The 12,513-nt window shown below is 39.3% G+C and overlaps 1 protein-coding gene across 1 annotated transcript in view; it reads right to left on the reverse strand.

Moving 5' to 3' along the window:
• Positions 1–12,513, reverse strand: part of dctn2 (dynactin 2 (p50)) — a 31,845-nt gene that overhangs the window by 18,674 nt on the left and 658 nt on the right. The window contains 3 exon segments of the mRNA XM_046311420.1: positions 5,938–6,034; positions 10,166–10,174; positions 11,886–11,954. Coding sequence (XP_046167376.1) covers positions 5,938–6,034; positions 10,166–10,174; positions 11,886–11,954 — 175 coding nt within the window.

A 12,513-nucleotide genomic window follows, 5' to 3' on the forward strand; every position in this document is an offset into this window, starting at 1 on the left:
TTGTATTGGATGTGTCTATATATGGTTGTATTGGATGTGTTTATATATGGTTGTATTGGATGTGTTTATATATGGTTGTATTGGATGTGTCTATAGATGGTTGTATTGGATGTGTCTATAGATGGTTGTATTGGATGTGTCTATAGATGGTTGTATTGGATGTGTCTATAGATGGTTGTATTGGATGTGTCTATATATGGTTGTATTGGATGTGTCTATATATGGTTGTATTGGATGTTTACATATGGTTGTATTGGATGTGTACATATGGTTGTATTGGATGTGTACATATGGTTGTATTGGATGTGTTTATAGATGGTTGTATTGGATGTGTTTATATATGGTTGTATTGGATGTGTCTATATATGGTTGTATTGGATGTGTCTATATATGGTTGTATTGGATGTGTCTATAGATGGTTGTATTGGATGTGTTTATAGATGGTTGTATTGGATGTGTCTATAGATGGTTGTATTGGATGTGTCTATAGATGGTTGTATTGGATGTTTACATATGGTTGTATTGGATGTGTCTATAGATGGTTGTATTGGATGTGTTTATAGATGGTTGTATTGGATAGATGGTTGTATTGGATGTGTTTATAGATGGTTGTATTGGATGTGTTTATAGATGGTTGTATTGGATGTGTTTATATGGTTGTATTGGTGTTTATAGATTGTATTATGTGTTTATGGATGGTTGTATTATGTGTTTATAGATGGTTGTATTGGATGTGTTATATAGATGTGTTTATAGATTGTATTGGATGTGTTTATAGATTGGATGTGTTTATAGATGGTTGTATTGGATGTGTTTATAGATGGTTGTATTGGATGTGTTTATAGATGGTTTGTATGGTTGTATTGGATGTGTTTATAGATGGTTTATATGTGATAGATGGTTGTATTGGATGTGTTTATAGATGGTTGTATTGGATGTGTCTATAGATGGTTGTATTGTATTGATGTGTCTATAGATGGTTGTATTGGATGTGTCTATATATGGTTGTATTGGATGTGTTTATAGATGGTTGTATTGGATGTGTTTATAGATGGTTGTGTTTATATATGGTTGTATTGGATGTGTCTATATATGGTTGTATTGGATGTGTCTATATATGGTTGTATTGGATGTGTCTATAGATGGTTGTATTGGATGTGTCTATAGATGGTTGTATTGGATGTGTCTATAGATGGTTGTATTGGATGTTGTATTATATAGATGGTTGTATTGATGTGTCTATATATGGTTGTATTGGATGTGTTTATAGATGGTTGTATTGTTTATAGATGTGTTTATATGGTTGTATTGGATTGTTTATTGGTTGGTTGTATTGTGTTTATATGGTTGATGGATGGTTGTATTGGATGTGTTTATAGATGGTTGTATTGGATGTGTTTATAGATGGTTGTATTGGATGATGGTTTATTAGATGGTTGTATTGGATGTGTTTATAGATGGTTGTATTGGATGCGTCTATAGATGGTTGTATTGGATGCGTCTATAGATGGTTGTATTGGATGTGTTTATAGATGGTTGTATTGATGTTTATATATGGTTGTATTGGATGTGTTTATAGATGGTTGTATTGGATGTGATGGTTGTATTGGATGTGTTTATATATAGATGGTTGTATTGGATGTGTTATAGATATAGATGGTTGTATTGGATGTGTTTATAGATGTTGTATTGGATGTGTCTATAGATGGTTGTATTGGATGTGTCTATATATGGTTGTATTGGATGTGTCTATATGGTTGTATGGTTGTATTGGATGTGTTTATATATGGTTGTATTGGATGTGTCTATATATGGTTGTATTGGATGTGTCTATATATGGTTGTATTGGATGTGTCTATAGATGGTTGTATTGGATGTGTCTATAGATGGTTGTATTGGATGTGTCTATAGATGGTTGTATTGGATGTGTTATGGTTGTATTGGATGTGTTTATATGGTTGTATTGGATGTGTTTATAGATGGTTGTATTGGATGTGTCTATAGATGGTTGTATTGGATGTGTCTATAGATGGTTGTATTGGATGTGTTTATAGATGGTTGTATTATGTGTCTATAGATGGTTGTATTGGATGTGTTTATAGATGGTTGTATTGGATGTGTTTATAGATGGTTGTATTGGATGTGTCTATAGATGGTTGTATTGGATGTGTCTATAGATGGTTGTATTGGATGTGTCTATATATGGTTGTATTGGATGTGTTTATAGATGGTTGTATTGGATGTGTTTATAGATGGTTGTTTATATATGGTTGTATGTGTTTATAGATGGTTGTGTTTATAGATGGTTGTATGGTTGTATTGGATGTGTTATAGATGGTTGTATTGGATGTGTTTATAGATGGTTGTATTGGATGTGTCTATAGATGGTTGTATTGGATGTGTCTATAGATGGTTGTATTGGATGTGTTTATAGATGGTTGTATTGGTGGTTGTATTGGATGTGTTTATATGGTTGTATTGGATGTGTCTATATATGGTTGTATTGGATGTGTCTATATATGGTTGTATTGGATGTGTCTATAGATGGTTGTATTGGATGTGTCTATATATGGTTGTATTGGATGTGTTTATAGATGGTTGTATTGGATGTGTTTATAGATGGTTGTGTTTATATATGGTTGTATTGGATGTGTTTATAGATGGTTGGTTGTATTGGATGGGTTTATATATGGTTGTATTGGATGTGTCTATAGATGGTTGTATTGGATGTGTTTATAGATGGTTGTATTGGATGTGTTTATAGATGGTTGTATTGGATGTGTTTATAGATGGTTGTATTGGATGTGTTTATAGATGGTTGTATTGGATGATGGTTTATAGATGGTTGGTTGTATTGGATGGGTTTATATATGGTTGTATTGGATGTGTCTATAGATGGTTGTATTGGATGTGTTTATAGATGGTTGTATTGGATGTGTTTATAGATGGTTGTATTGGATGTGTTTATAGATGGTTGTATTGGATGTGTTTATAGATGGTTGTATTGGATGTGTTTATAGATGGTTGTATTGGATGTGTTTATAGATGGTTGTGTTTATATATGGTTGTATTGGATGTTTATAGATGGTTGTATTGGATGTGTCTATATATGGTTGTATTGGATGTGTTTATAGATGGTTGTATTGGATGTGTTTATAGATGGTTGTATTGGATGTGTCTATAGATGTTTATAGATGGTTGTATTGGATGTGTCTATAGATGGTTGTATTGGATGTGTCTATAGATGGTTGTATTGGATGTGTCTATAGATGGTTGTATTGGATGTGTTTATAGAGATGGTTGTATTGGATGTGTTTATAGATGGTTGTATTGGATGTGTTTATGGTTGTATTGGTTGATGGTTGTGTTTATATATGGTTGTATTGGATGTGTTTATAGATGGTTGGATTGTATAGATGGTTGTATTGGATGTTTATAGATGGTTGTATTGGATGTGTCTATAGATGGTTGTATTGGATGTGTTTATAGATGGTTGTATTGGATGTGTTTATAGATGGTTGTATTGGATGTGTTTATAGATGGTTGTATTGGATGTGTTTATAGATGGTTGTATTGGATGTGTTTATAGATGGTTGTATTGGATGTGTTTATAGATGGTTGTATTGGATGTGTTTATAGATGGTTGTATTGGATGTGTTTATAGATGGTTGTATTGGATGTGTTTATAGATGGTTGTATAGATGGTTGTATAGATGGTATGTGTCTATAGATGGTTGTATTGGATGTGTCTATAGATGGTTGTATTGGATGTGTCTATATATGGTTGTATTGGATGTGTCTATATATGGTTGTATTGGATGTGTCTATAGATGGTTGTATTGGATGTGTCTATAGATGGTTGTATTGGATGTGTCTATAGATGGTTGTATTGGATGTGTCTATAGATGTGTTGTATTGGATGTGTCTATATATGGATTGTCTATTTGTATTGGATGTGTCTATAGATGGTTGTATTGGATGTGTTTATAGATGGTTGTATTGGATGTGTTTATAGATGGTTGTATTGGATGTGTTTATAGATGGTTGTGTTTATATATGGTTGTATTGGATGTGTCTATATATGGTTGTATTGGATGTGTCTATATATGGTTGTATTGGATGTGTCTATAGATGGTTGTATTGGATGTGTCTATATATGGTTGTATTGGATGTGTCTATAGATGGTTGTATTGTCTATATATGGTTGATGTGTCTATATATGGTTGTATTGGATGTGTCTATATATGGTTGTATTGGATGTGTCTATATATGGTTGTATTGGATGTGTCTATAGATGGTTGTATTGGATGTGTCTATATATGGTTGTATTGGATGTGTCTATATATGGTTGTATTGGATGTGTCTATATATGGTTGTATTGGATGTGTCTATATATGGTTGTATTGGTTGTATTGATGGTTGTATTATATATGGTTGTATTGGATGTGTCTATATATGGTTGTATTGGATGTGTCTATATATGGTTGTATTGGATGTGTCTATATATGGTTGTATTGGATGTGTCTATATATGGTTGTATTGGATGTGTCTATATATGGTTGTATTGGATGTGTCTATATATGGTTGTATTGGATGTGTCTATATATGGTTGTATTGGATGTGTCTATATATGGTTGTATTGGATGTGTCTATATATGGTTGTATTGGATGTGTCTATAGATGGTTGTATTGGATGTGTCTATAGATGGTTGTATTGGATGTGTCTATATATGGTTGTATTGGATGTGTCTATATATGGTTGTATTGGATGTGTCTATATATGGTTGTATTGGATGTGTCTATATATGGTTGTATTGGATGTGTCTATAGATGGTTGTATTGGATGTGTCTATAGATGGTTGTATTGGATGTGTCTATAGATGGTTGTATTGGATGTGTCTATAGATGGTTGTATTGGATGTGTCTATAGATGGTTGTATTGGATGTGTCTATATATGGTTGTATTGGATGTGTTTATAGATGGTTGTATTGGATGTGTCTATAGATGGTTGTATTGGATGTGTCTATAGATGGTTGTATTGGATGTGTCTATAGATGGTTGTATTGGATGTGTCTATAGATGGTTGTATTGGATGTGTCTATAGATGGTTGTATTGGATGTGTTTATAGATGGTTGTATTGGATGTGTTTATAGATGGTTGTATTGGATGTGTTTATATATGGTCGTATTGTCCTTACATCCACATTGCTTTACTTGTGTGTTGCTTTTATATGGACATGTGATTTGCTTACTGAAGGTTGTGTTCATCCTGCACTGGGGAAACATTTACCTCATGGTCACATGGCGCCATCTTTAACGTTAAATGTTATTATTTTAATGTTTCTGCACACAAAAAAACTACATCGTGCTGCTAATTGTATTGGTTTGTTTTCAATATGATTTCAGTGGATCAGTACTTCTTTAACATTTCCAGCACGGTTCAACGTCACCGCGATAATACTGATAACCGGGATCATTTTTGCTCACTATAATCGTGATGTGAAATTTTCATAACCGTTTCATCTCTAGTTTGTCACCAATTCAGGAAATGCCTCACGTCTATGGCTACATGACGTGACGACCAGGGAAAAGTCCCAGAGTTCCTCCTGGTGAGGTCACATGGTCATCTGCTGATGTAAAAAGGGCTTTATAAATACATTTAATTTGAGTCAAGGACGAACTCCTGCGCTTTCTCAACTCCTTACTTCCTCTCTTCCCCACCTCATGCACTGGATAAAGTCTGAACAGAGAGACCTTGGACTTTCTCCCCCAATATGGTTGAGAAGGCACCGGAAGACTCACTGGGGTACGGCCCGGCCCCGACTCACTGAGGTACAGCCCAGCCCCGACTCACTGAGGTACAGCCCAGCCCTGACTCACTGAGGTACAGCCCAGCCCCGACTCACTGAGATACAGCTGTTTGAAGGTATACTAACCGAGGCCTTTAGTGCTGACCCTCTTGTCCTTGAACTTGTCGTAGGCTGCGTTGGGGTTGACCACGATCCTCTCCACGCTGTCACTGCACAGCTCTTCCTGTGAGAGACATCAAGAATAATGAGACACCACAGGAGACTTGGTCAAAACCAGGACAAATGGATTGGAAATGAAAGAGCTGAAAAATATACGTAGGTCAAAATAGTTTAAAAGGAGATCAGATTTGATGATTGATGGGGATTTGTGCCAATCTTCTCTCTCCATGGGTTCTGTGTCACACTGGCTGATGCAATACCACCTGGGAACCTAGTCCCTTATATATCAGAATACCTGTATGGATCGGTGAACAAACTCTCTCACACAGTAGACGTTGTTAAAATCAGTCAATTAGATACAATCCAATGAGTGAGACATCAACTTCATCTACAGTGTGAGAGAGGGCCCATGTGAGACGCCAACCAACACCAGAACACACACACAGATTGAAATGGATCTGTAATCAGGAGGTGGTGTTGGGGGGGGGGGTCTATTCCAAGAGGGAAAACAAAGACAGTCGATTTAATATTCGATCAAGAAAAAAAAAAAAAAAAGTTCTGAATCTTGAGTACCGAATGGTTCCGCAGAATACAGTCATCTTGAAATTAGCTCTTTGGTGACAAATGCAACGGAAAACACCACTAACTGTGTAAAGGGGTTGTATTGTGACAACACAATGTGAATGAAAAGTCAGCATTGCCTAGTTACCAGAAGACCTGGGAGTTAGGGACCAATCACTGCTCTACATGAGAAAGTTACCTCCCTCTTGCACAGCTGACTGATGAAAGATGCTCTAGATATGTAGACTATATAAACTAGTGTTTCAGAGTTTCTCCGGTCCTGTGACTTCTACATAATCTCTATGAGCTAGTTAGCTGCTTCAGTCAATTATAAATCCATGGCTTTCTCCATCTGCTCATTTGAGGAAACAGATTCCCTTAAAAAAATCAGTGATTCTGAGAAAAGCATCATTCTGACTAGCATCAGGGAACTGTGCACTCGGGTAAGGGATGATGTCGTCAATGTGTCTAAGCTCCAAAATGATTTATTCACATGAATCAAAATGGGAACAATCAATAACTACTGACAGACAGTAGTGACAGTCCAGACAGACAGTCAAAACAGACATGTTAGGAGTAGGAAGGGAGTCAGTCTGTTAGTCAGTGAAGCTCTTACCAGCTCCTTGGGTTCCCAATGGGGAGTTAGAGAAAGAGCACAGGGAGACAAAGAGGGGAGGGAGAAAGAGAAACAGATTAATGTGGTTATCACATGCCATGCACAGCAGCAGTCTGCCAGGGGAGATGAACGAGTCCAGTGTTCTGAGGCAGACTGCTGCTGACACCGGAGACATTCACTCACTAGGAGACCGACTCTCTGATCATTACGACGTCTCTGTTCTTTCTCGCTCTCTTAGACCCATCATCTTTAGGCGCATTTTTCACAGCGAGAAAATATAGCTCATTTTCAGTGCAGCCCTCCAGACCTCATTGAAAAGCGAATTAGGACCATGGGGCAAAATGAGATTGACACCCCTGGTCTATGGTGATGTATCAACTGCTGACATCTCATATCAATATTATACACACAGGTGGGGTAGGCCTAAAATATGCATTTTATATCCTGTGTGTGACTGTGAATACATTGTAAATATCTGATATATTTTGTATGATAGGCCCTGAGCTCTTAACTCAAGCCTCTTGTCTAATTCTCTGGTATTGTTAGCATTATGCAGTGTGTGGAACGAGGGGATTGGCAGAGGAAAACCCATTTCTGAGTGAGATGGTAAGAAAGAAGACAGCTTAGACCTGATTTGATGAGACATACAACGGCAAGGTGTGTTGCAGTACTGATCCCAGTGTTTGTATTGCTAGCAAAGTAGAGTTAGTAAAGATGGCTAGTTAGTTAGTTAGTTAGCTTCTGTTAGCATGTATACCAGTAGCTAGAGTAGAGTTAGGGGAAAGGGATGTTAGAACACATACACAGTAACAGAACTGTCTTCTCAACAAGACAGACAGACACAGACAGAGAGACAGACAGAGAGAGAGACAGACAGACACACACACAAGACACACACACACACACACACACACAAAGAGACTAGAGGTCGACCGATTAATCAGAATGGCCGATTTCAAGTTTTCATAACAAATCGGAAATCATTTTTTGGATACCAATTTGACCGATTTTTTTTTCTACACCTATTTAATCTTCATTTAACCAGGCAAGTCAGTTAAAGAACACGTTCTTATTTTCAATGACGGCCTGGGAACAGTGGGTTAACTGCCTGTTCAGGGGCAGAACGACAGATTTGAACCTTGCCAACTCGAGGATTCAATCTTGCAACCTTACAGTTAACTAGTCCAGCGCTCTGCCACCTCCTCCCATTGCACTCCACGAGGAGCCTGCCTGTTACACGAATGCAGTAAGAAGCCAAGGTAAGTTGCTAGCTAGCAATAAACATATCTTATAAAAAAAACAATCAATCATAATCAATAGTTAACTACACATGGTTGATGATATTACTAGTTTATCTAGCGTGTGTCCTGCGTTGCATATAATCGATGCGGTGCGCATTCGCGAAAAAGGACTGCCGTTGCTCCAACGTGTACCTAACCATAAACACCAATGCCTTTCTTAAAATCAATACACAAGTATATATTTTTAAACCTGCATATTTAGTTAAAAGAAATCCAGGTTAGCAGGCAATAATAACTGGGTGAAATTGTGTAATTTCTCTTGCGTTCATTGCACGCAGAGTCAGGGTATATGCAACAGTTTGGGCCGCCTGGCTCTTTGCGAACTAATTTGCCAGAATTTTACGTAATTATGACATAACATTGAAGGTTGTGCAATGTAACAGTAATATTTAGACTGACGGATGCCACCCGTTAGATAAAATACCGAACGGTTCCGTATTTTCACTGAAAGAATAAATGTTTTGTTTTCGAGATGATAGTTTCCGGATTCGACCATATTAATGACCTCATATTTGTGTGTGTTTATTATAATTAAGTCTAATTTTTGTTAGAACAGTCTGACTGAGCGATGGTAGGCACCAGCAGGCTCATAAGCATTCATTCAAACAGCACTTTCATGCATTTTGCCAGAAGCTCCGCTGTTTATGACTTCAAGCCTATCAACTCCCGAGATTAGGCTGGTGTAACGATGTGATGTGAAATGGCTAGCTAGTTAGCAGGGTGTGCGCTAATAGTGTTTCAAACGTCACTCGCTCTGAGACTTGGAGTAGTTGTTCCCCTTGCTCTGCATGGGTAACGCTGGTTTGAGGTTGGCTGCTGTCGTTGTGTTCCTGGTTCAAGCCCAGGGAGGAGCGAGGAGAGGTACGGAAGCTATACTGTTACACTGTCAATACTAAAGTGCCTATAACAACATCCAATAGTCAAAGGTTAATGAAATGCAAATGGTATAGAGAGAAATAGTCCTATAATTCCTATAATAACTACAACCTAAAACTTCTTACCTGGGAATATTGAAGACTCATGTTAAAAGGAACCACCAGCTTTCATATGTTCTCATGTTCTGAGCAAGGAACTGAAACGTTAGCTTTCTTAGATGGCACATATTGCACTTTTACTTTCTTCTCCAACACTTTGTTTTTACATTATTCAAACCAAATTGAACACGTTTCATTGTTTTGATGCTAAATAGATTTTTATTGATGTATTATATTAAGTTAAAATAAGTGTTCATTCAGTATTGTTGTAATCGTCATTATTACAAATACATTTTAAAAATCGTCTGATTAATCGGTATTAAAAAAATCATAATCGGTCGACCTCAGAGAGAGCGAGCGAGACACACAAGAGAGAAAGACACACATACACAGAGACAAACACACACACACACACACAGAGAGAGACAGACAGAAACACACACAATGTAGATTCAATATCCTTTGAGTTGTGCTACAAGAGTATGTCAAAATGAAAGTGGGAGGATTATTAGACCAACTAAAATGTCTTGTCAGGTGATAGTGCTGCTACATTTGCAACAGGTGAAACAAGGGATACAACACTTCATCACATCACACAGCAGCAATGGGGCACATCATCACCACATCATGTAGGCAGATAGTCATTTCAACACAATTTGAAGAGAGTAGAGGAAAGGGGACAGGAAGGATTTTACAACCCATGCAGGTAAACTCCACTATATGAGAGAAAAATAACCTCTTACTTGTACACACTAGCGTCCCAGGAGGGAGGGAGGGGTGGGGAGAGAGGGAGGGGAGGAAAAACGAGACCGACAGGGGGAGGGATGGGACATGGGAGGGAAACCGAGACCGACAGAGGGAGGGAGGGGACATGGGAGGGAAACCGAGACCAACAGCGAGAGGGAGGGGACATGGGAGGGAGGGGTGGGGAGAGGGAGGGGACATGGGAGGAAAACGAGACCGACAGAGGGAGGGAGGGGACATGGGAGGGAAACCGAGACCGACAGAGGGAGGGAGGGGACATGGGACGGAAACCGAGACCGACAGAGGGAGGGAGGGGACATGGGAGGGAAACCGAGACCGACGGGGAGGGAGGGGACATGGGAGGGAGGGAGGGGACATGAGAGGGAGGGAGGGGACAGAGGGAGGGAGGGGACATGAGAGGGAGGGAGGGGACATGAGAGGGAGGGAGGGGACATGGGAGGGAGGGAGGGGACATGAGAGGGAGGGAGGGGACATGAGAGGGAGGGAAAACGTTATTAGGATTGGTGGTGTCACTTGTAGGCATCTACTTCACAGTTGATCCATGATACACAGCACGATGATCCAGAGAAGAAAATCAATCAATCCTTGATCTGCATCTGTGGATCCAGCCCTTCATCAGCACTCAGTTCAGTTCCATTACACGGGAGAGTTTTGTTAAAGAGCCCCGATGCTTGGTCTGAACATTAACACGCATCGCATAAGGTACAGTTTTGGAAGCATAAGGACCTTATCTTTCATATCAGAAGGTTGCGTGTTGAGCTCCAAGTGGCACAGCGACTTAGACACTGCATCTCAGTGCTAGAGGCATCACTACAGGCCTGGTTCGATTCCAGGCTGCATCACAACAGGCCGAAATTGGGAGTCCAAATAGGGCAGCGCACAATTGGCCCAGCATCGTCCGGGTTAGGCCCAGCATTGCCCGGGTTGGGCCCAGCATCGCCCGGGTTGGGCCCAGCATCGCCCGGGTTGGGCCCAGCATCGCCCTGGTTGGGCCCAGCATCGTCCGGGTTGGGCCCAGCATCGTCCGGGTTGGGCCCAGCATCGTCCGGGTTGGGCCCAGCATCGTACGGGTTAGGCAGTCATTGCAAATAACAATTGGTTGTTAACTGGACTTGCCAGGTTAAATAAAAAAGGTTAAATAATAAGGTGAGTGTTCACAAACAGCCATATCTCCATGTTACAACGCGTGTTTACAGAAGACAGAGGCTCCACCTGAGATAATGAGGTATCTGACATGCTCCTAACACCAGTGTGTAACAGAAGAAGTCAGAAACATGTTGTCACTGGAAAAAAATACTCTCAGCTGCAACTGTGATAAAGCCACTTAAAACAGTTTACAGTAAGTTTATATTTAGCGTTTATGAAATTATTTTGGATGTGATATGAAAGTAAAGGGCTTTACGTTTCCAAAACTGTATCACAATTGAGAATTGATGCTGGTTTATTTGGCTGTTTTAGCTGCCAGAGCCAGTCAACATCTGAAGATAACAAGGTCCTTTAAGGAATAATGGTAGGCTCCTTAAGAGTACATCTTGGGCAACTCTGGATCACATGGTTTTTAGAGAGGATGTGACACTCAGCCACATCAGCAACAGACTGGTGTTTTGGGATCAAGAGGCAGCAGCAAACTTTTTTTTCTTCCCCCCCTCCCCAAACACTCCCTCCCTTCTCTCCTCCACCCCTCCATGTTTCACTCACCGACTCAAACTGGGCCTGATCATCTTCTGGCAGGTCACTGGTCTCATACACATCTGGCTCGTTTGACGCCTGTGGAAGACAACGACTCGTATTCTATAACAGCAAAATGACATGGACATAGCTGGCTACTTGTTAATGCAAAATTAACGACAGATACAGTTTTAAACTTCTCAGAGGATTGCACTTTTTTGTCAAGTCACTCAGTCGTACACACATTAAGGACACAATAATAAATAGGTTTCCGTATTAGCTGTGTGTCTTTACTGTGGTTGTTAATTTTACAATACCCAGTGAGTGGACCCACCCAACCCCTCATAGGAAATGTTAACGTTAGCTGGCCAACGCCCATTCAATCACAGGGCTGGATTAGCCTCTGTTAGGCTAATTAGCTGTCGGAAAGAATAGCTATAGTTGTAACTATCTGTGATTTATAACAATGAACAGTTTAAACAAATCCTATTTGGTTAATTATATATGTTTGCTTGAATTGTTTGTTAAAACGCAGACTATTTCAATGCACTAAAGCTAGCGAGGTAGTTAACGTGTCGTTACTGTAGCAAACTAACTAGCGTTAGCTTAACATAGTTTATCTGGTTAGATATCAGGCCTGCAAAGCTAGCTAGCCTGC

The sequence above is a fragment of the Oncorhynchus gorbuscha genome, linkage group LG18 (genome assembly GCF_021184085.1).
Source record: "Oncorhynchus gorbuscha isolate QuinsamMale2020 ecotype Even-year linkage group LG18, OgorEven_v1.0, whole genome shotgun sequence".
Lineage (NCBI taxonomy): Eukaryota > Metazoa > Chordata > Actinopteri > Salmoniformes > Salmonidae > Oncorhynchus > Oncorhynchus gorbuscha.